The 23,106-nt window shown below is 48.8% G+C and overlaps 1 protein-coding gene and 1 long non-coding RNA gene across 11 annotated transcripts in view; one reads left to right on the top strand and one right to left on the bottom strand.

Annotated features, from left to right (window-relative positions):
* The window catches only part of DOCK3 (dedicator of cytokinesis 3), a 605,476-nt gene that overhangs the window by 337,151 nt on the left and 245,219 nt on the right, over positions 1–23,106 (top strand). For all 10 annotated transcript variants that reach the window (XM_032805794.2, XM_032805793.2, XM_032805795.2 and 7 more), the window contains one exon: positions 10,583–10,664. In XM_032805794.2, the coding sequence (XP_032661685.1) occupies positions 10,583–10,664 (82 nt within the window). The remainder of the gene's footprint in view (positions 1–10,582; positions 10,665–23,106) is intronic.
* The window catches only part of LOC142047848 (uncharacterized), a 57,734-nt gene that overhangs the window by 9,333 nt on the left and 25,295 nt on the right, over positions 1–23,106 (bottom strand). The gene's annotated exons all lie outside the window — the stretch shown is intronic.

The raw sequence follows: 23,106 nt of genomic DNA, 5'->3' as shown, positions 1-23,106 counted from the left end.
TTATCTCATGCAAGTCCCCACATCTGTACCCTAAAGTTCAGACTGGGGGTGGCACCAAGACACCAGTAAATAATAATAATTTTATAAAAAATGTTTCAGACTCTGAAGAAACATTCACCAGTTTGAATATGGAAGCACTGAATTGCATTTGGTGGAGTTTAGATTTTTTTTTCTTTGTGACAAGTCTAGCATTTTACAAGTATTAGTATAGTATAGTATATTTGTTAGAAAATAGTACCTGACAGAGTCAAAACTGCAGTATAGTGGTTAGAAAATAGTACCTGACAGAGTCAAAACCACTGTGTTCTGTTTCCACCTCTGCCACCAACTTGCTTTATATCTCTGGGGTAGCTCAGTTAACCTTTCTATGGGGTTAGTTTCCTCATCTGTGGAAGAATAATTCCTACCTCACAAAATGTTAAGAAGCTTAATGAATTAATGTTTGTAAAGTGCTTTGAGATCCTTATATAAAAAGGCATTATAGAATACATTACAGACAAATAAAATGATAGGTTCCTACCCAAAAGAGCTTACTCTCTAAGGGCTAAATCCTTTGTAGCAGAACCCCATTGAAGTCAGGCACAGGGAACCATCTCTGCAGATCCAGTTGCAGGATCCAGATCTATAGTATGGTTAACAAAGTGAGGTATGACAATAAACAAGAAGTGAGAGAGTTGAGTGTGGGAGGACAAGTATTAAATAATTAAAGAGTGTATTTTATGTTTGTGTGCATTAGTGTTGTAAATTCATCTCATTAGTCCCTCTACAGATTTATATTTTAGGGGAGGAAAACTATTTTAGAGTTTTTGCATAGTGCCCAGAATGAAGGCTGGTTTGGGAGGGAGTATTAAGATACACATTGCTGTAACTTTGCAGCAAAATCCAGGTTTAATACATTCATTGGTTTGCAAATTGCAAAATGAAATGTTTTTCTGCATTGTTTTCTTATATGAAAATAAATTCTGTCATTAGAGAAGCTTACTCAGTACCTCCTAAGTATTCTCAGACAATTTGCTGCTGATAAATTAGTAAGCAACTGTACAACAAACATGAAGTGGCTATGCTAAGACGTTCTTTTTAGGTTGATGCTTTTTTGATTCTCTAATGTTGAGGGGTTGCTTTGCTCCCTTGAATCCACCACGGAAGCTTTACCAGTGGGGAGCAGTTTAAACTACGATGTGTCTTAAATTCAAGTTGGCAGAGGTGACGTAGTGGCTTGTTTGTCCCCTCACTAACTGTCCCTGTGGTCTTTAAGGGCTATGCCAGTGTGCTTCAAGGCCGTCTGGCAGAGCACAAGTTGATGGGAGCTTATGCCAGTGTGCTTCCATTGAGCGGACTATCTGTCACAAGTCTCCCATAGCCTGGGTTTTGCCGGCAGAAATAAGAATGAAGCAGGCCCAAGATGTTGTCTATGGAGACAGCTGGGTATTCATGCATTTTACATCCTTATTCAACAAAATAGGGGCAGTTATCGCCTATGATGAGTACATACTAGTTGTAATTTGCAATACTGCAGTAGACCAGACATGCCAAACCCATGAAAAAAATGCAGAAATTGGACTTGGTTTTGGCTTAATTGGCTTGTGAGTTGCTTGTTGGCTAGTTTTTGGCTTGTTGTTTGTTGTAGCATGTTGCTTCTTTTTTTTTGATTGCCTCCCAGCAAGCAGGGGGAAGGGGGGAAGAGAGTCAGGGATGCACAGCGGGCCCACCACAGTCCCAGACTGCATACTGGGGGGACCTACTCACATAGAGTGTTGGAGTTCTTAGGGATCGGCTAGTTTGGCTTTGTTTTGAAATGGGATTAACTTGATTTTTGGTTTATTGTGAATGTTGGGGTGCTTATTAACCACATGAAAGTTGGCATCTGTGCATTAGACAGCAGTGGAAGATTTGCATCCAGCAGTTACCAAAAAAAGGTTACATTTTTTAGGTATTGGAACGCTTTATAATTTGGTGTGACAGGGCGTACCAGGTCCTTTGAGGCCTTGTGGTCCTACCACATCCTGCCCCAGGAAAGGAGCAGTGAAGGTGGGTCCTTCAGGCCTGCCTAGAAAGGCTGTAGGGAATCAGCCAATCAGGACTCAGTTAAAAGGAGCTGCTGGGCCAGAGCAGTTCAGTCCCTGGTTGAGACCAGAAGGCTGAGAAAGTCCTGGAAGTTGGAGAAATTCTCCAGGCAAGGAGGCTTGGGAGAAGCCCTACTCAAGCAAGAGTATGACAGAAAATCTCTCCAGGCAAGGAGGCCTGGAAGAAACCCTGCGCAAACAAGGAATGAGAGAAATAGAACCCAAAGACTGTAACTCAGGGGTCGGCAACCTTTCAGAAGTGGTGTGCCGAGACTTCATTTATTCACTCTAATTTAAGGTTTCGTGTGCCAGTAATACATTTTAATGTTTTTTAGAAGGTCTCTCTCTACAAGTCTGTATTTATTATATAACTAAGCTAGTGTTGTATTGTAAAATAAACAAGGTTTTCAAAATGTTTAAGAAGCTTCATTTAAAATTAAATTAAAATGTTGATCTTATGCTGCCGGCTCACTCAGCCCACTGCTGGTGTGGGGTTCTGTTCACCTAGGCTGGCAGTGGGCTGAGTGGGGCCTGCGGCCGGGACCCCAGCTGGGAAGGGTCCAGCAGCCAGAACCCCAGACCAGCAGCAGGCTGTGCTGGGCCTGCGGCTGGGATCCCAGACCAGCAGTGGGCTGAGTGGCTCAGGGGTTCCATCTGCCGGCTCCTGCCAGCCGGGATTCCGGCTGCCGGACCCGCTCACCTTGTTGCCGGTCTGGGGTCCCGGCCCTGCCCACATACAGTGGGTACCTACCTTCTCCCTGGTTCTGGTCCATTCTCTTTCTCTCTCTGCACTGAGCTGAGGGTGAGAGTGGACTGAGCACAGGGCTGGGGGTGAAGGGTCTGGCCAGGAGCTAGAATGAGGGAGGGGGCTCAGGGTTGGGGCAGGAGGTTTGGGTGTGGGGGCACTTACCTGGGCAGCTCCCATTTGGTGTGATGGGTGCAGGTGGGAATGGGGGTGTCTGTGTGCAGGAGCTCCCATTTGGTGCTCAGGGTGGGGGTGGGGATGTGGGGGGTGCCTGGGGTGTGTGGGAGGGTGAGGATGGGGGGGCAATAGTCAGGGCAGAGGGCTGGGGGCATGTGAGAGGAGTGCAGGTGTCAGGGCAGGGGGGGCTGGGTATGTGTGGGGGTGCCAGAGTCAGGGCTGGGGCTGTGGGGGGTGGGTGAAGGAGTTAACAGAGGGATGGGTGTGTATGAGGGAGGTGCAGGGCTCAGGGCAGGGGCCTGGTGTGTGTATAAAGGTACAGGGCTCAGGGCAGAGGGCTGGCTGACTGCCCCTCTCAGAACTCCCAAGCCCCCCCACTCCTAGTCCCCTGACTACTCCCTCCTGGGACCCCAGCCCCTAACTGCCCCCAGGATCCTATCCCCTATCTAAGCCTCCCTGCTCCCTGTCCCCTGACTATCCCCCTAGAACCCTACCCCCTACCTGTCCCTTGACTTCCCCGACCCTTATCCACACCCCCGCCCCCAGACAGACCCCCGGGACTCCCATACCTATCCAACCACTCCCCGCCCCCTGACAGGACCCCCAGAACTCCAGACCCATACGACCCACCCCTTCTGCTCCCTGCCTGCCCCAACTCCTCTCCACACCCCTGCCTCCTGACAGCCCCCCCAGAACTTCCAACTCATCCAACCTCCCCAGCTCCTTGTCCCCTGACCACCCCCTCCAGAGACCTCCCACCCTAACTGCCCCCTCCAGGACCCTCCTTGCTCCCTGTCCCCTGACTGCCCTGACCCCTATCCACCTCCCACCCCCAACAGACCCTGGGACTCTCATGCCCCATCCACCCACCCTGCTCCCTGACTGCCCCCTCCAGAGACCCCCGCTCCTAGCCACCCCCCCTCGGGATCCCATCCCCATCCAACCCAGCCTGCCCTCTGTCCCCTGACTGCCCTTATCCAGGCATCCCAACCCCTTTACCATGAGGCTCCAAGCAGAGCCAGATACGCTGCCCCCGTGGGAGCATGCAGCCCTGCCCCTCAGAATGCTGCACATGTGGCGGCAGGGCTCCGGATGAATGGGAGCATCTTTCCCTCCCCGCAGAGCCAAACACTGCCCCGCGGGAGCGTGCAGCCCTGGCCCCCAGAGCACTGCACGCATGGCGGCAGGGCTCCGGGGGAAAGGTGGGGGAGGGGCTGGCGGCTTGCTGCTCTTGGCCAGACGCTCATTCCTGGGAGGACAGGCCCTGCGGCTTGCTGCACCAGCAGGATTTTTAATGGCACACTGGAGTCCCGGCAGGCAGCAGTGTGCCATTAAAAATCGGTACACGTGCCATAGGTTGCCGACCCCTGCTGTAACTCAAGGTAGAGTGAAGGTTATGGGACCAAGTGGGAAGCGGCCCAGAGAATAGCAGCAGCAACCAAGTAAAGGAAAGCAGTACATGGCTGCTGTCTAAAAGGTCCCTAAGTTGGGATCTGGTGTAGTGGGCGGGCCCGAGACACTCCTTCCCCCCAGCCACCGGAAAAGTGGCTAACCCCCAAGAAGGGGATAAGACTATTAAAAGCCCAAATAGGCCCAGGGACACGGCTGAAGACCCCAGAGAGGGCCAACCCTTTGATGAACTTTGTTTCCCTTCCCCCACTCCCACGAAGGGGACTGAAATTAAGGACTGACATGGCTGGGGAGCTGGGATACCAGAGAACAATTAAAGGCAAACAGTCTCCAGGGAGAAAGCCCTGGGGACGCTGCTTTATTACAGAACAGGGACAGACTTAAAGTTAGCCCAGAAGGGGCTGAGAACTGAGCCCAGGGGCAGGGCTGCAGATACCGACAAGTGCACAGTGATAGTCCTTGTTGGACATTTGTTACCATGAAAGGGGTTCATCCATTTTAGACTATGTTTGACTTAGCCAGAGGGCTGAGCCACTGAAGACATGCCTGATGAGGGCAACAGCTGACCGGGAGCATTGTGAACAGAGAGAGTGCAGGTTCACACCCAACTCACAGGCAGCGCTCAGGAGAGGTGAGTGCACCCTGTCACGTTCAGTTTTAGTGAGGGATAAACACAGTCTTAGAACCGCTGTTACGGAGGTAAACGTCATGTGTTTGAGGGTCATGATGGCTATCTGCAACAATCTTGATAGTTAATTCTAGGCCTTTTTGGATTTGCTGTTCTTTTCTTTGGAACTCAGATTTTCCTTATGAAACCAGTCAACCAGATACAAAGCATTATGGAGAAGATATATGATACGAATTATAATTGCAGGAGAAATGAAAAAAATGTTTTCTCATATAACTGCAAGACTGCATAATAAAACTGGTTTAAGAATTAAAATAGCTGCATCTGTTGAGATAAATGTCTGTGCAGAGGTGACCTAATAACTATTTTTTAAGTCTTTCTGAAAAGTATTTTTGGGAGTATAGAAAAAGCCTCCTTTGTATAGTTCCTGTGGCTCAGGGAATGCATCTACTTTTTAAAAACTGTCAGTTCATTATTATCTCCTAAAATTAGTGCAGAACTTTAAAGCTACAGTAGTGTAATTCTTATCTGAAAAGTGACCATATAAAAATATCACAGTATGCCTCTATTTATCCAGAGTCTGAGTTTATGGAAATGTTCAGGTCCACAACTTGAGTTGAATATATGTCCATCCTGGCTGTTGGAGACCAGTGAAGAAGTACTGGGCCATTGTGGATTGTGTATGTCACTGTGGGGATAGAATAACAGCAGACCTTAAGAAAGCTATTGGCTTGACTCTGACAATCTTGCTATTTATTGACCTCTGTCTAGTTTTCATTTTTTCAAAAATTGTTGAAAAGGTTGTGGCAAAACTGGTCAGATGATAAGTGAGAGCCTTGAGCTCATCCAGGACCAGAATTAGGAAAAATGGTACCCTGAGAAAACTTGTGTTTTGTTGACCTTGCCCCCGTCTCCCCAAGCTCCCGCATTGCCTTGGGCCCCTCTGCCTCTCCAGGCTCTCCATCCATCCCCTAATCACCCAGGGACCCCTCTGCCTCCTCATCTATTGCCCTTGGCTTCCACTGCCTCTGGGGGCTCATCCCCATTGCTCCAGGCCCTTGCTGCCTCCACAGGCTCCTCTCCCATAGCCCCTGGCTCCTACTGCCTCTGGGGGCTCATCCCCATTGCTCCAGGCCCCTGCCACCTACGCAGGCTCCTCTCCCATAGCCCCTGGCTCCCACTGCCTCTGGGGGCTCATCTCCATTGCTCCAGGCCCCTGCTGCCTCCACAGGCTCCTCCCCCATAGCTCCTGGACCCCACTGCCTCCCAATCCATCCTCCCACAGACCTCACTGCCTTCTCCCCTCATTACTTCAAGCTCCCTTCCATGGTCTCGCATCCCAGGCCATCCTGCTCCTTGTCTCTTGACCACAGTGCTCCCCTGCCCAGGGCGCCCTGGGCAATCACCCACCCACCCCTTAAGGTTGGCCCTGTGCTCCTCACCTGGCAGACCTGCCCCAGTCACCCACCCAGCACCCTGGCATGCCTCACAGGGAACGAGAAAAGGGCTCGGGGGCTGTCAGTGCCAGGAAAAAGCAGGCACTCAGGCCAGGCCTGGCCATTACCTTATTGGTCCCAATCTTAGTCATGGCATTGTCCAGGTGGGAACAGCGGCACCGCCGAGCCTCAATCCCTGCAGCAGCTGCAGATCCTCCAGGGGACCCGACAGGCATGGATTGCAGGCTGTGGTGATTTGAAGGCAATGGCCATGAAACCTCCAGCCACCCTCAGGGCCAACTTCTTCTCATTGCCCTCCCCCCACCACCTAGTGGCTCTGTTTCCCCCTCTGCCACCTGCCAGGACACTGGGCTCCTCTGGCCCTGGGTGGAGGCCATCACCAGCCACCACTCCACTAACATATACTGCTAGGGGGACATTGCTCCCCCAAACCCTGCTCAAATTTCTGAGTTTCAAGGTTGGAATTTTTAAAATGCTTAATGTTGGCCTAATTCTGCTTCCATTAAATTCAATTGACTTCAGTGGAAACAGAGTTAGGCCAACACTGAACACTTTTGAAAATCTCACTCCAAGGCTCTTGAGATTCACTTCTTTCTTACTACATCGGCTCCAGCTGTAAGAGCACTCCACTCCAATCAGCCAGAAGGAAGCTCTAGGAGAAATAAGAACAGCCATTCATGGGGAAATGGAAGTGAGAATTTTCTCTACTTATATAACTATTTTTCCTTAACATATGTTCAGAAGCTTAGTGGGTACTGAACTATCTTTTGCCCCTGGGAAATTTTAAAAGCATTTTTGTCACTTTTATTTTTATGCCATTTGCCTTAATTTTTACTACATTGTTTGTGGCCTATATTGCAGCTGATACAACCTTAAAAAGAAACGGAAGAGGCAGGAAATTTGCCCAAAATGCTTCATGTTCTGTGGAATAAGTTTTAATATCTGAAAAACATGGTCTCTTACCCTAAACATCTAGCAGGATGACATAGGACCTGCTATAAGACTTCTCTTTTTATGTCTTAAGAATTTTATTTCACAGGGACATCAGTTTTACAGCATATTCTATATTACAGGATCACATGATCCTGTTTCAGCCACAGATCATTTTTGGTGCCAAAAATTATTGATAATCTATGAAGATATTTTAGTGCAAACCTTATTAAGGGTATATGACCATGTCTCAGCCTACTTTGGCAGGTCATAGGAGTAATAAATATATATAATCACATCATAGCCATGTTTAAACATACAACAGAACAGTCAAGATTCAGAATGCTTTCAAATTAAATCTCTCACACTAAGAAAGAAGCATCAGTTTATGGACAGTTATATTGCTTGATGTAGTGTAAATATACCTCACCATGCTCTACATCAAAGTAAAAGATTTATTTGTACTCCTCCGAAGTTCTGGCTCAACCATTCTGCTTATGAGTAGTAGAGCAATGCGGTGACAATCTGGTTTAAATTGTCAGGTCACAATTTTTAACTTAAATCTAAAATGTAAACTCACATTATATATGTTTACTATAAATTTTGTATTTATATCTACAGTAACTCCTCGCTTAACGTTGTAGTTATATTCCTGAAAAATGCGACTTTAAGCAAAATGATGTTAAGCGAATCCAATTTCCCCATAAGAATTAAAGTAAATGAGAGGATTAGGTTCCAGGGAAATTTTTTTCACCAGACAAAAGACTACACACACACACAGAGTGTAAGTTTTAAACAAATATTTAATACTGTACACAGCAGTGATGATTGTGAAGCTTGGTTGAGGTGGTGAAGTCAGAGGGAGGAAGAGGGTAGGATATTTCCCAGGGAATGCCTTACTGCTAAATGATGAACTAGAACAGCTGAGCCGTCAAGGGTTAACATGTTGTTAATGTAGCCTCACACTCTACAAGGCAGCACAAACGGAGGGAGGGGAGACAGCATGGCAGACAGAGACAGACACACATCCTTGTGTGAGTGAGAGATGTGCATTGCCCCTTTAAGTACACTGACTCCACTCTAAGTACATTGCCTTTTTAAGTAGATCAGCAAGTTGAGACAGCAGCTGCTGCCAGCAAGCTCCCTCAGTCCTGAGCCTGTCATGTCTGTTCCCCCCGCTCTTTGGAGATGGGGTAAGCGGGAGGCAGGAGCAGGAGAGAGGGGGACACCCTGACATTAGCCCCCCTCTCCTTCACTGGCACAGCAAGCAGGAGGCTCCTGGGAGCAGCTCCAAGGCAGAGGGCAGGAGCAGCACATGGCAGTGCGGGGAGGGACAGCTGAACTGCTGGCAATTGATAGCCTGCTGAGTGGCTGCTGCACAGGGAACTTAGGGCGCAGGGAGCTGAACAGTAACCGGGACAACTTTAATTGAGGAGTTACTGTACAAAGAAACAATATATTGCAGACTATGTTTCAGTGAATTTAGTTAATCCTTACTAGAGTAGTTTATTAATAGCAGTTGTCCACAGGTCTTGGGTTCCGTACATGGGGAGGAGACAGACTAGGCTATGGGGACTTGCATCATTCCTTCCCTACCCCTCTAGAGTATCTGTGCAGCGATGACAAAGCTGAGCATAGTATTATGCAGGAAGTAAGTCCCCTCCATACAGTAGACACCACTTTAAGGGATACTACAGGGGCAGCTGCGAATCAGGGTGCTTTAAGTATGTCTTTCCTTGGATCTGTGCTCTGGAGAGCAAGCTGGAGGAGTCAAGCATGTAGACTTGAATCACAGAGCCTCCTTGTTTGTTTTGCAGATAGCTTAATGAAGCAGTGCTTCCTACAGGAGAGAACAATCTGGGTCTAGTTTCTCATATAGTTTGAGAGGCCATCTTAAGCACAGTTTTTAAACCTTGTTGAAATGTCAGTGTAGACGGCACCAAATAGGATTGTGGAAGGTGATTACCATGCAACCCTATTTGAACTGGCTTAACACTTCCTGAGCTACTGATTGAAAAATTGCAAGATCCCCCCACTGTATGTGCCCTTCACAAGCCTTACAGGGATGGTGACTAGGAAACAACGTGTTTCAGATGCCATTCCAAACCATGGAGCCATCCATATCTTAAGTTTAATAGTGCAAATAAATGTCTCACTTTAAGAACATTAATAATTACATAATTACACAAGGTTGGAAAAGTTACCAAGCTACATATTCTAAGGTGCATAGCTGAAGGCTGAGAGTTATTTAGATGTGTATACAAATGCACAGTCACAAGCCCAGCAAATAATTAAATCTACTGATCTTGGTTTTGTATATGTATATAAGTAACTTCTCTGTCATGACTTTTGTGTAACTATCATATTGTGTCTCCATTAGTGGGTGGATGATTTGGTTTACAAACCCATTTTGTTGATTTTTGTTTCATCCTGGCTTTGCAGTAGGGCTGTTCAATTTATGAATGATAAAAAGTTTGGTAAATCAGGTCCTAAGATTCAAGAATTACTGCAGTATTTTATTGGTTTTGTTTAAAATGAGTAAGCTTTCAGGACACATTTTTCTCATCTCTGTATCCTTCTTTAGTTATGATGTCTTACATTTTGAGTGAATTTCAGTTGTCATGAAAGTGAAAGGCAGACAGAACTAACTTGAACCAAGCATCATGCAGGCAGGTGCTTTGTACGTTTCCTTTACACAACTCTGCAAATGCACTTCAGTTCTTACTTGAAGTACTTTCCGACCCCAAACAGCTCTGTCAGTAGACATCAATCCTGCACTACAGCATTCCTGCTATTCTAGTCTTGGGTCACCGAGCTCTGCCACATGCTTTTTAGTCCTTATCTGCAGCACTTGTTCAAGTCCTGTGCTTTCATGAGACTTCATGCACTTGAAAAATAGCCTTAACCCAAATCTGTTATTTTAGTATGATAATCTGCCAGTAAGATGTACCAGCACTGCATCTTTTCATGGAGAGGTACTTGCTGTAAAACAAAACCTTCTACAATAATTACTCATGGCTTCACAATGTAATTCTACCTGAGTCGCTGAATACAGTTCCTTATGCTTTGAGAAATTCAAAAATGACAGGGTTTAACACACAGTTTTAAATATTTATTCTTTTGTATTTAAGTTTGTTGCAAGTAAGTTTCCTTTGTTTCCTTTGCTTTTTAGTGAGCGGTTTCTGGTGAGGTTAAACAAGAACGGAGGCCCGAGGAATCCAGAAAAGACAGAACGGATGTGTGGCCTTTTCACAGTATGTATGAATTCTCATTCTCTTTCCCTATCTAACTGTGAACTGAGACTTCTCTTGAAGATTGTTTGACTGTGGGCAGAATCACTCTGGGAACTGTCGGGGAAAAGAAGACCACCTCTGTGATTTGATCAGACAGCCTGAGGCACCTTTATTGAATATACACCTGTGCACAGGCGGAGGCCAGCATGTCCCCCTGCAAGGGTTAGGCTGACCTGCCTGTTACAAATGTTACTGAGCTTATAAAGGTTAAAACCGCAAAACGTCACGGAGCGCAAGCTAGCAATGTCCCACTTGCCAGGGGTTAGGCCTGCACCTTATGCCTTGTTACACATACGCGCGCTATACTCGAGCTTATTAGAAGGTTTTACCACCGAACAAAACGTCACACATAGATACAGCCTTATTTTGTGATATGACTTCAAATTGCTGACCTGTCCTGACAAATAACGACTAATAAGTTGCCTGGGGCTATGAGTGAAATATAATTTGCTACCTTGATCACGCAAGCAATCTCCCCGCTAGCTCACTTGTTTCTATCATTATTCACTGTGTTGTTCGCTATTTGATCAGCGTCTAGGTCTCTAGACGGTTATACAGGTTTGGCAATTTTCTGATTCGTTCTCGCGCTCATGGGTGCCCTAGCTGTTTAAACGGGTGATAACAGAATCTCCTGGTTACCATAGCTATTAATCTCACATTCTAGGTCCTCTTTTTGGCTTGTGCACATGACAGCTTATGCTCAGACATTGTAGCCCATTTAGCTTTGGTATCAGTAAAACAACTAGTCCTTTATAAGTTTAACAGCACCTCTATAATACATAATTTTGCTCGAAGGCCTAGGGCTAAGATGATTAGAGGGGGGGGGGTTATTTTCCCTAACAGAACAAATAGAAATTCTTTCTTTCCTGTATACTGAGGAAAATGAAAACTGTATATTTCTGCTCAATTTAATGAAATGTTAACATAACAAAATTGAAATAATCTTCCAGAAAAATTGATCTTTTGCAAGTAAAGGGACATCAAAGACTTTTTCACAGTTTCCATTTTTAAATGCCCATTGCATGTATTATACTCTTAGAAAACAGAAGATGGGAAATTATTTCTTTTTTGACTGTTTGTGTGGATCCCACTATTCATACACCTCATGTTCACAAGATTGGAATATTTGAATAGCAGTATCTGCAGGGCCACACCTATGCCATGTGTACTCTCCCTCTCCCCCTTCCCCATGCTGGCATAAAGGCCAGAGCCGTCCCTCGGTACTCTTTTACCACCCATGTCAGTTAGATGGAGCAAGCAGTGTCCACCCACTACCTTTAGTGGAATCTGCTTCAGTTGCAAATTAGGTGATTAGTTAGTGTTAATGCCCTTTAAATGACTGCCCCTTTCCTTATTTTAGCCCCCCCCCCCCCCAAAAACCCTAAATTTAATTTGCCTCTTAGCATTCTGAGCCACTATCCAGGTCAAAATGGTAGATTCAGAGCTTTCAGGCTTCAAACAGTTGCTGTCCTGGGATGTTCTCATTCCACCCATGGACAGCCACAGCTATTTTGTCTCAGTGACAGCTGTGTGCCAGACTGCTACTTAGCGTGTCATTCCTTCATAACAAGAAAGTCCAAGGACACTTATTTGAAGTTATACTTCCTCAAACGATCAATGATAAGAACTTCAGACCTTGAAGAGGGAGGATCAACTTCCAGCATGGATCCTGCTTCTTCTAAGTCTTTGTCAGACAGGGACCCTGCTAGCTAGCATGCAAAACCCAACATGTTGTCACCAGTCTGTTTCTTCCCATAAGGGGACCCAAATCTTTGCTCTCCTGGGAAGAGAGCACTAAGCCTGCTCATTCAGCGGGGCAAGTGATGTTGGTTCGGCTCTGGCTAGATACTGAAGAAGCATAATTCCTGTTACTAGTACTTTTAGGCATGTGTACCAAATGTGACAACACTAATCCCAACATATGCACCAGAACCAATGTCAGCCCTGTCGATGGACGTCTTAACAGCTCCAGCTGATTTAATGTTGGTGGAGGTGACTCCATCCCAGTACCAGTGTTGGCACCAATATCTCTATATTTCAAACTAGTGCATATTTCTGACCAGTACCAACGTTTGGGGGACAGCATTTCTCCTCCTCAGATCACACAGGTCAAGATAAGACCTCTCTCTGCAGATCAGGAACTCTCACTTTAGAGCTGGAAATCATCTGCTTCTGGCATGGCAATGGCCTGGTCAGCCTTGTCAGAACCAGCATTGTCAAAATGATGCTCCCCCTTGGCCCTATGGATCATACTGGAGACCACCATGCAGGAGCCAATCTCCTTCTTATCATTCATGGAAATGGAGAGGGTCTCAATCCCCTTGACAGATCCCATCTGCACAGAAGGAAGAACAGCAGCCAGCAAAGGAGGATTGGTTGCCCAGGGGCTGATATTATCGAGACAAACGGTTGTCAGTACAAACAAACTTGTTACTCCACAATAGGCCTCCAATTAGATTTTGAGAGGTCTGCTTTGACACCAGTACAGTGAATAGATTTCACAGGGACATCTGTGATGCTCTGAACCTCAGGAGAACACCAAGCACCCCCATGTTCATCCTAGTAAAATGATTGTGTGGTATCCAATGCAAAGTTTGTCATGGCGGGTGTCTTTGGAAGGCTCATGATGCACTGAGCATTGTTAGTATAGTGATGTTATAGTAATTGTTGTTACAGTAATGTTATAGTAATGTTATAGGTTGTAATTTCATGTATATAGTTATGAGACTGAAAATGTGTCCTCGTGGCTTAAGATAGGCCCAGGCAAAACTCTCCAAGAGCAGAGAGGCAGTTCACACCTCATAAGGGTGCGTATGGGACAAACCCAGCCCAGCCTCACAGTAACAAAGAACACTAGCCCAGGCAGCAACAAAGGATCTGTTGGACTCTTGAGTGAGTCACCCCCCTTCCCTTTGTCAGTTTGGGACTACAATGGAGGTAATGCTCACCTGACCTTGGATGGGGGTGGGCAAAGCCAAGAGGGAAGAAAGAACATGATAAAAGGGAGAGACATTTGCCATGCTCTTTCTCTCCCTTCCACCTCCATCTACAGACATCACCATCAAGCGACTGAAGCGCTGATCAAAGGAGAGAGCCTGGCTGAAAGGCAACCAGCCAGCCTTTGATGAGAAGCTTCTAAGTTTGTAAGGGCACTGAAAATGTTAAGATCAGCTTAGAATGTGTTTTGCTTTTATTTCATTTGACCAAATCTGATTTGTTGTGCTTTGACTTATAATCACTTAAAATCTATCTTTGTAGTTAATACATTTGTTTGTTTATTCTACCTGAAGCAGTGCTTTTGATTTGAAGCATGTCAGAGACTCCCCTGGGGATAACAAGCCTGGTGCATATCAATTTCTTTGTTAAACTGATGAACTCATATAAGCTTGCAGCATCCAGCTGGCATAACTGGACATTGCAAAACAGAGGTTCCTAGGGTTATGTCTGGGACTGGCGATATTGGCTAGTGTCATTTGGTTGCACAATCCAAGGAACAGCTTGCATGCCAGAGGCTGTGCATCAACAACCCAGGAGTGGGGGTTCTCACAGCAGAGCAGGGTAAGGCTGGCTCCCAGAGTCAAGGATTGGAGTGACCTATCAGATCACCAGTCCAGATAACACCAGGGGAACGTCACAGAACCGATTTCACAAGACATCACTGAATGCAGTGACAGGTAGGTCTAACTTTTACCTACTGATATATTTCTAACCCTAAAGTATCTTAACAATTCAGCTCAACCTCAAACCTGAGTGAGGAATTGCCTTCAACTATTGGGCCATGTTTTTGTAACCAAAACACTAGGTTACATCTTTGATCCCTCCATGGATGTCTCAGGATACTCTACATACCAAACAAACAGTCTGGACAAGCAAGTGTCTGTAGTCAACTGGGTTCTGCTGTCACTCAACTGGTGGAAGGATCCTTCCAGAGTCTGTGCAGGAGTCCCATTTATTTACGATTTCCCGACCATTGTGATAACAGACACTTTCCTCTTGGGTTGGAAATCACACAGTCCAGGGCAAAGGGTCATTGCAAGAGCAGTTACTCCATGTCAACCTTCTAGAGTTGAGAGAGTTCAGAAATGTTGGCCTTCAATTTCTTCTTCTGATGAGAGCCAAATCAATCAAGATCATGAAAGACAATGTGGCCTGGGTGTTTTATATCAGTTGTCAGGGAGAGGGTGTCTCCCCTCATTCTGTGCCGAAGCAGTAAAACTGGTGCATACCCAACCAGGAGTCATCTCAGCTTCTTACTTTCTAGATGTGCAAAACACTGTAGCTGGTGACCTCAGCAGGCATTTCCTCCAAAATTACAAATGGGAGCTGGACTCATGAGTCCTCAACAACATATTATTAACTCGAGTGCTTCCAGATGTAGACCTCTTTGCAACTTCTGCCAATAGAAAGTGCAAGAAATTTTGCTAAACAGACTAGACCCTCAATTACTGGGGGATTTCTTCCTCATCTCATGGATGAGAGGCCTTCCAACATTACTTTGGAAAGTATTGAATAAAAACAAACAAGACAAGGCCAGGGTCATTTTAATTGCAACATTCTGGTCGAGGTAAGTCTGGTAACCTTTCATCATTCAACTTGCTTCTTGTCCACTCCTGAGACTTCCAGCTAGTTGGCATTCTGTTGTCTCAGGATGCTGGTCAGATTTTTCACCCCAATCTAAAAGTTCTGCTACTCCAGGTGTGGCTCCTGAATGGTTCTTGGGTACAGAGACCTCCTGATCAAGGTAGGAGCAACGTATATTATTAAACACCAGAAAACATCTACCAGAAATATGTACCTTCAAAAATGGAAGAGATTTTACCACTGGTATACCTGTCAACAAGTCTCTCCTGTTCTCTTCTCTTCCCACCATCCTTGACCAATTAAAGACTTCAGGTCTCACTGCGAGTTTCATCAGAGTTGACTTGGCAGCTATTACAGTCTTTTACTCATTTGTAGAAGGTTTTTTGATCTTTGCTCACCCTGCAAAATCAGGATTTCTCAGAGGACTGATGAATCTTTTGCATAGGATTCGAGAATCTACTCCAGTATGGGACTTGAACCTCGTTGAACCTTACAAAACACCCTTTTGAGCCATAGGCTACAATATATTTATTGCTTTACTTATCCATGAAAACAGCTTTCTTGGTGGGCAGCACTTCTGCCTGGAGGGTAAGAGAACTGGGAGCTTGAATGGCAGGCCCTCCTTTTACAGTGTTTCTCAAGGAAAAGGTAATTTGCATCCAGATCTCAAGTTTCTGCCTAAGATGTCTTCTGAATTTTATATTAATCAGACCATTTATCTCCCAGTTACTTTTCCAAAAGCATATCAGACTAGACCAGAAGCAACCTTCCATATTCTTAATGTCAGAAGGATGTTAGTCTTCTATCTGGACAGAATCAAACTGTTCAGAAGGTCTTCTACACTCTTTGTTTCAGCTATAGACATATTCAAGTGATCTGCACTCTCCTCTAAAAGATTCTCAAGATGGATCTTGGGGTATATTATTGCATGTTATGATTTGGCTGATATTCAGCCTCTTTCTAGAGTAATAGCTCGTTCTACAGGTCAGTCTTTGTCTGTGGCATTACTCAAAGACGTTCCAGTTACTGAAATCTGCAGAGCTGCAACTTGAACATCTGTACATACTTTCTCCAACCACTGTGCTCTGCTTTGCCTCTAAATCAGATGCTGCAGTTGGTAATGCAGTTATCTCTTCAGTACTGAACTCTGTTCTGAAGCTCCCTCCTTCTTATGGAGGTGCCTCTTGGAAGTCACTTGAAATGGAGGATCCATAGGGACACTACTCAAAGAAGGAGAGCTTAACTTGTGTAGTAACTGGAGTTACTGAAGACGTTCCACTACCCATCCTCCTTCCCCTCTCTTGGGAGTTTCCCCTGTGGAACTCTGTGGTAGAGAAGGAACTGAGGGCAGTTATCCCATGCAGCCCTATATGTCCTTGAAATGGGGAATGAGGATGTGTAGGGCACATATGGAGGCCAGATAGGTGCTGCTACCAATAATTTTCAACCAAAGGTTCAGGGACACATGCACTCCTGAAGTGGAGCAACTACAGGGATGCACACCTTGAAGAACTCCAGTTAAGGACAAGAGTGAGTAATCTCTTCTATATGGGTGTACGTCTGTCTTTGACGGGACTCTGTTGGCATAAGTGACTAACTTCTCCTGCAAAAGAAATATGCCCAGGTCTTTTCTCTGATGCATCACTCTGGAGGGTCAGTGGCTCTCCTGCTTGGTGATACTTCAGGAGAGGGGCATCTGTTATTAGTTTCAGCATGTCAAATATTTGGAGTTGGTGACTTTCCCAGTCCCACTCCACATCCTGCCTTGTGAGCTGACATACAGGTTCTACCACTGCAGCCAGGTGTGGACAGAAAAATGTATCATTCCTCTGAAGCGTCATACCCCTTCTGTATACACTGGAGCTGATGTGACTCTGACTGCCTTAATCTTGTTGGGATCTGCTTTCAATGCCTCTGCTGTGCGCAGTTGTACAATATATGTCATCTCATGCTTTTTGAATAACTTTTTTTTCTGGATTGAGTTTAATGTTCTGGTCCCTGCATGGCTGTAGGAAATCTTGTAGTTTTCTGTCATGGTCTTATTCATCTTCTGTGTCACTTCTCCCTTCACCTATAATGAAGATAACACCTGCAGTTATTTTCACCACAAGCAGTCCTTCTTCTTCGAGTGCTTGCTCATATCCATTCCAAGTAGGTGTGAGTGCGCCGCGTGCACGTTCGTCGGAAGAATTTTCCCCTAGCAATACCCGGCGGGTCGGCAGGTGCCCCCTGGCGTGGCGGCTTTGCGGCACCGCATATATACCCCTGCCGACCCGGCCGCTCCTCAGTTCCTTCTTACCGCCCGTGTCGGTCGTTGGAACAGTGGAGTGTGGCTTAGCTGACCTCCACCTCCCTAGCGTTTCACCTGTTCTTTGTCTCTAGTTCGTGGTTATAGTTATAGTTTAGTGTTAATTCTTAGTAGATACTAGTAGTTGTTAGTGTAGTTATTGTATATAGCTCGAGGGCTGAGATTTAATCCTCCTCACCCCTCCCGGGACCCGGGCTCATGCCTGGCTCTCCCGGTTTCAAACAGTGCTCGGCCTGCCGTCGGCCGATGCCAACGGGAGACCCCCATGATCGTTGCCTGAAGTGCCTGGGGGAATCCCATCTTACAGACAAGTGCCGTATCTGTAAGTCCTTTAAGCCAAGGACTAAAAAAGGAGCGGGACTCGCGTTTAAAGCAGCTCCTCATGGAAGCGCCTGACCCCTGCAGCTCCGGCACCGAGCGCACCGCAGTCCGCACCGGGCAGAAGTTCTTCCTCGGCAACGGAGGCAGCCGGTACCGCCAGAACACCACGGCACCACAGTCTCCGGCGCAGAAGTCAGCCCGGCACCGCTCCCTCTCTCCGAAGGCAAAGAAGTCGAAGGCTCCTGCGGCTGCAGCTCCGGCACCGCAGTTTGAGCATGGGAAACCGTGCCGGCCGGCACCGCCATCTGCCGTGGCACCGGTTATCCCAGCACCGTCGACTCCAGCCAGGCAAGAGCCATCGAGTCCGGTGCAAGACAGCTCCCCGGCGCATGCCTTGGTCGAGCTCGCTGTTCCCACCTACGCCGGAGACTTTGCAACGGCGAGGGGAACTGATAGCCCTTACTGAGCCTTCCTGCCTCAACCCCCGGCACCGCCGGTGCGGGTGCTTTCGTCAACGGGGAAGCCGGCTATGCTCAGACCAATGTCTCTCGGAGCAACGGACAGGCACCGGTCGCGGTCGAGATCTCGGCACCGCTCTCCACTCGCATCGCCGATCGCCTTCCAGACGCCGCTCGCAGTCCCGGCACCGTTCTCACTCTCGGAGCCGGTCGTACTCGCGGCACCGGTCCAGGTCCCGTTCCCGGACCGGTACTCAACACGACGGTCTGACCTCCGGCACCGCTCTCGACGGAGTCCATCCCACCGTCGTTACTCTCGGTCCCGGTCGACCTCCCGGCACCGTGCTGGTCGTAGGTCCCGGTCCCGGTCTGGCACCGGTACGATTCCGGTACCGTTCTCCAACGCGACGTGACGTCCGGTACCACCTACGGACTACGCTCCGCCTTGGCCGTCGAGACACCCTTCGGGTTCGTCCCGCCCAGACAGCGCTCTCTACAGCGATGTGGACCCCATACCCGTTTCCTCCCTGAATCCCAGGGACTGGAACAGCCGCCGCAGTGGTCCTTCTGGACGCCTTGGGCCTACCACCAAGCCCAAGGCGATCCCACCATGGCGTCGCGATCTGCGCTTCCGTCCGTCGGGTACCGGAGGCCACCGTCAGTCGTCCTCCTCCAGCAGATGAGGACATTTCAACCGCGACCCAGGACCCCGAGGGCGCCCAGAAACGGCCCCCCCCTCTGCAACAAGAACCAGGAGGACCTTTGGTCCCGGTCTCTCTCCTCCTCCTCGCCGGATGAGGCGGTGGCGGGCACTTCAACTTCGGGCCCCCCCATCGACCTATGAGCCCACCAGGACCTGCTCCGCCATGTCGCGTTGAGCATCAACCTCCAGGTGGAGGAGGTTCCCGAGGTGGAGGACCCTGTCGTGGACATTCTGTCTTCGGATGCCCGACGCGGGTAGCCCTGCCTTTTATCCGCTCGATACAGGCAAAGCGGACTCGATCTGGCAGTCTCCGGCGTCCATCCCTCCAACGGCCAGAGGCGTGGAGAGGAAGTATATGGTACCCTCTAAAGGGTACGAGTACCTTTACACCCATCCTCCTCCATGCTCTCTGGTCGTACAGTCTGTGAACGAGAGGGAGCGCCATGGCCAGCCAGCCCCGCCCCGAAATCGCGGGAGGCTAAGCGCATGGATCTACTGGGACGCAAGGTATACTCTGCAGGGGGTCTACAGTTGCGTGTCAGCCAACCAACAAGCACTGCTCAGTAGATACAATTTTAATACCTGGCAGTCCATGGCCAAATTCACAGAGCTGGTCCCGCTGGACTCCCGCCCTGAGTTCCAGAGCCTCCTTGAGGAGGGAAAAAAGATCTCCGAACCTCCTTACAGGCCTCCCTTGACGCCGCAGATTCGGCGGCTCGGACCGTTGCGTCAGGGGTCACAATGAGGAGAATTTCGTGGTTGCAGGTTTCCGGCTTACCTCCCGAACTGCAACACACGATTCAAGACCTTCCATTTGAGGGGCAGGGTCTCTTCTCGGATAAAACGGACCCTAGGCTCCAAAGCCTTAAGGACAACCGCATTATAATGCGCTCCTCGGCATTGCACACGCCGCAGACCCAACGGAGTCCTTCCGGGCACAACCTCAGCGCCCCTACCCCCACCACGCCCTCGTCAGGACTTTAATAGAAGACGGGGCCGTGTAAACCGGAGACGTCAGTCTGGTTCCCAAGGGGGACAAAATAATGGTTCGCAAACCACCGCCGGACCAAAAACAAAACTTTTGAAGGTGCGATCGAGAGCAGAGCACCAGTCCTTCCCCGGACTCCTTTCCTGTTTTTCCAACCGCCTTTCCCCTTCCTCCCGGCGTGGACCCGACTAACTTCGGATCGTTGGGTTTTGCGCACGGTGGAGTTTGGTTACCATCTCCAGTTTATTTCGCCTCCTTCCTCCCACCCACCCCTCCCCGTCCCTCTTCAGGGACCCCTCTCACGAGCATCTTTTCTGCCAGGAGATCCACACGCTTCTCGAAATCGGAGCCATAGAGGAGGTACCTCAAGAATTCAGGGCCAGAGGGTTTTACTACCCCGCTATTTTTTAATCCCAAGTCGAAAGGAGGTCTTCGACCATCCTCGACCTCCGCGGACTCAACGCCTTCTTAAAGAAGTTGAAGTTCCGCATGGGTGTCCTTGGGGTCTATTATCCCGTCCCTGGATCCGGGGGACTGGTTCGCTGCTCTCGATATGAAGGACGCATACTTTCATGTATCGATTTACCCCGCACAGACGCTATCTGCGCTTTTTGGTACGGGACCGCCACTTCCAATTCACGGTCCTGCCCTTCGGCCTTTCCTCTGCCCCGCGTGGTTTCACAAAATGTATGGCAGTAGTGCCGCCTTCCTCCATCGGCAAGGCATATGTGTCTTCCTTACCTGGACGACTGGCTTGTTCGCGGGTCTTCCAAGGCACAGGTTGCCGCGCACATAGACGTTATCAGGGAACTGTTCGAGACTTTGGGCCTCTTGATCAATTTCCACAAGTCCATCCTCGTAACCAACTCAGAGGATAGAATTCATTGGGGCTGTCTTGGACTCCACACTCGCGACACCTCGCTTCCCCTCAGCCGGTTCCAGGCAATAGTCTCCACCATAGAGAGCCTACTCGCCTTCCCCACGACCTCGGCCCGGGTCTGTCTCAGCCTCCTCGGTCACATGGCGGCCTGCACCTTTGTCACCAAGAACGCCAAGCTCCGCCTTCGCCCCTGCAAATCTGGTTAGCCTCCGTTTACCCAACCCACGCAGGGACAGCATGGACGTCGTCGTCACACTCCCACAGAGCGCGTTTTGCACTCCCTCCGCTGGTGGCAAGACCCCTCCCTGGTGTGTGCGGGCATGCCGTTCCACCCCAGGCAACCATCCATATTGGTAACAACGGACGCATCCTCTCTGGGCTGGGGGGCTCACATGGGGTCTCGTCGCACACAGGCCTCTGGTCTGCTCAGGAGCTGTCGCTCCATATAAACATCCGGGAGCTGCGGGAGCGTCCGCCTCGCCTGTCAGGCTTTCTTTCTGCTCACCTACGAGGCCGTTGTGTCTTAGTGCTCACGGACAATACCACCGCAATGCACTATTATAAACAAGCAGGGAGGGACCTGCTCTCTCCCTCTTTGTCAGGAGGCGATCAGGCTATGGGAGCTTTGGTATAGCCCACTCCATGGATCTGGTGGCCTCCTTCCTTCCAGGAGTCCAAAACTCGTTAGCGGACCACTTCAGCAGGTCCTTTTTAGCCCACGAGTGGTCCCTTCGACCGGACGTAGCTCATTCTCTCTTCCGGAGGTGGAGCTTTCCCCAAATCGACCTCTTCGCCTCCCGCAGCAACCGGAAGTGCCCCAGGTTCTGCTCCTTCTCAAAATCGGAACCATAGAGGAGGTACCTCAAGATCTCAGGGGCAGAGGGTTTTACTCCCGCAATTTTTTAATCCCCAAGTCGAAAGGAGGTCTTCGACCCATCCTAGACCTCCGCGGACTCAACGCCTTCTTAAAGAAGTTGAAGTTCCACATGGTGTCCTTGGGGTCTATTATCCCGTCCCCGATCCGGGGACTGGTTCGCTGCTCTCGATATGAAGGACGCGTACTTTCATGTATTGATTTACCCCCCACACAGACGCTATCTGCGCTTTGTGGTGCGAGACCGCCACTTCCAATTCACGGTCCTGCCCTTCGGCCTTTCCTCTGCCCCGTGTGTTTTCACAAAATGTATGGCCGTAGTGGCCGCTTTCCTCCGTCGGCAACGCATATGTGTCTTCCCTCACCTGGACGACTGGCTTGTTCGCCGTCATCAGGGAGCTGTTCGAGACTTTGGGCCTCTTGATCAATACCTATGGCACCTCAAACAGCAGAGCCTCGCGCTCTCATCCTTGCACGTGCACCTGGCTGCCATTTCGACGTTCCATCCAGGAGAAGGAGCTTACTCTGTCTTCTCTCACCCAATGGTCTCGAGGTTCCTCAAGGGCCTGGAGCGCCTGTTCCCCCAGGTCCGCCACCCCGCCCCTTCCTGGGACCTCAATCTGGTTCTCTCGCTGCTAATGGCCCCTCCCTTCGAACCCTTGGCAACCTGATCTCTCCTGCATCTATCATGGAAGGTGGCGTTCCTTGTGGCCATTACATCGGCCAGGAGAGTTTCGGAGCTTCGCGCTCTTATGGTGGACCCACCTTACACGATATTCCACAAGGAGAAGGTGCAGCTGCGCCCGCATCCGGCCTTACTTCCCAAGGTGGTCTCCTCCTTTCACCTCAACCAAGACATATTCCTCCCGGTCTTTTTTCCTAAACCTCACGCATCCCGTAGAGAGCACCGCCTGCACTCACTCGATGTTCGTAGAGCACTGGCGTTCTACATCGACCGCACCCGACCCTTCCGTAAGACGACCCAACTTTTTGTTGCCGTGGCAGACAGGATGAAAGGTCAACCTGTCTCGTCTCAAACAATATCGTCCTGGGTTATGGCGTGCATTCGGACGTGCCATGATTTAGCTCACGCCTCTCCAGGCCGAGTGACTGCACATTCCACCAGAGCTCAGGCTGCCTCGATTGCCTCTCTAGCTCGTGTACCTATCCACGACATATGCCGTGCAGCTACGTGGTCCTCGGTGCACACCTTCACTGCCCATTACGCCTTGGTGCAACAGTCCAGGGACAATGCAGCTCTTGGTTTGGCTGTTTTGCATTCGGCAGTAT

The sequence above is a fragment of the Chelonoidis abingdonii genome, chromosome 16, assembly GCF_003597395.2.
Source record: "Chelonoidis abingdonii isolate Lonesome George chromosome 16, CheloAbing_2.0, whole genome shotgun sequence".
Taxonomy (NCBI): Eukaryota; Metazoa; Chordata; order Testudines; family Testudinidae; genus Chelonoidis; species Chelonoidis abingdonii.
This window is presented reverse-complemented; position numbering and strand designations above follow the sequence as displayed.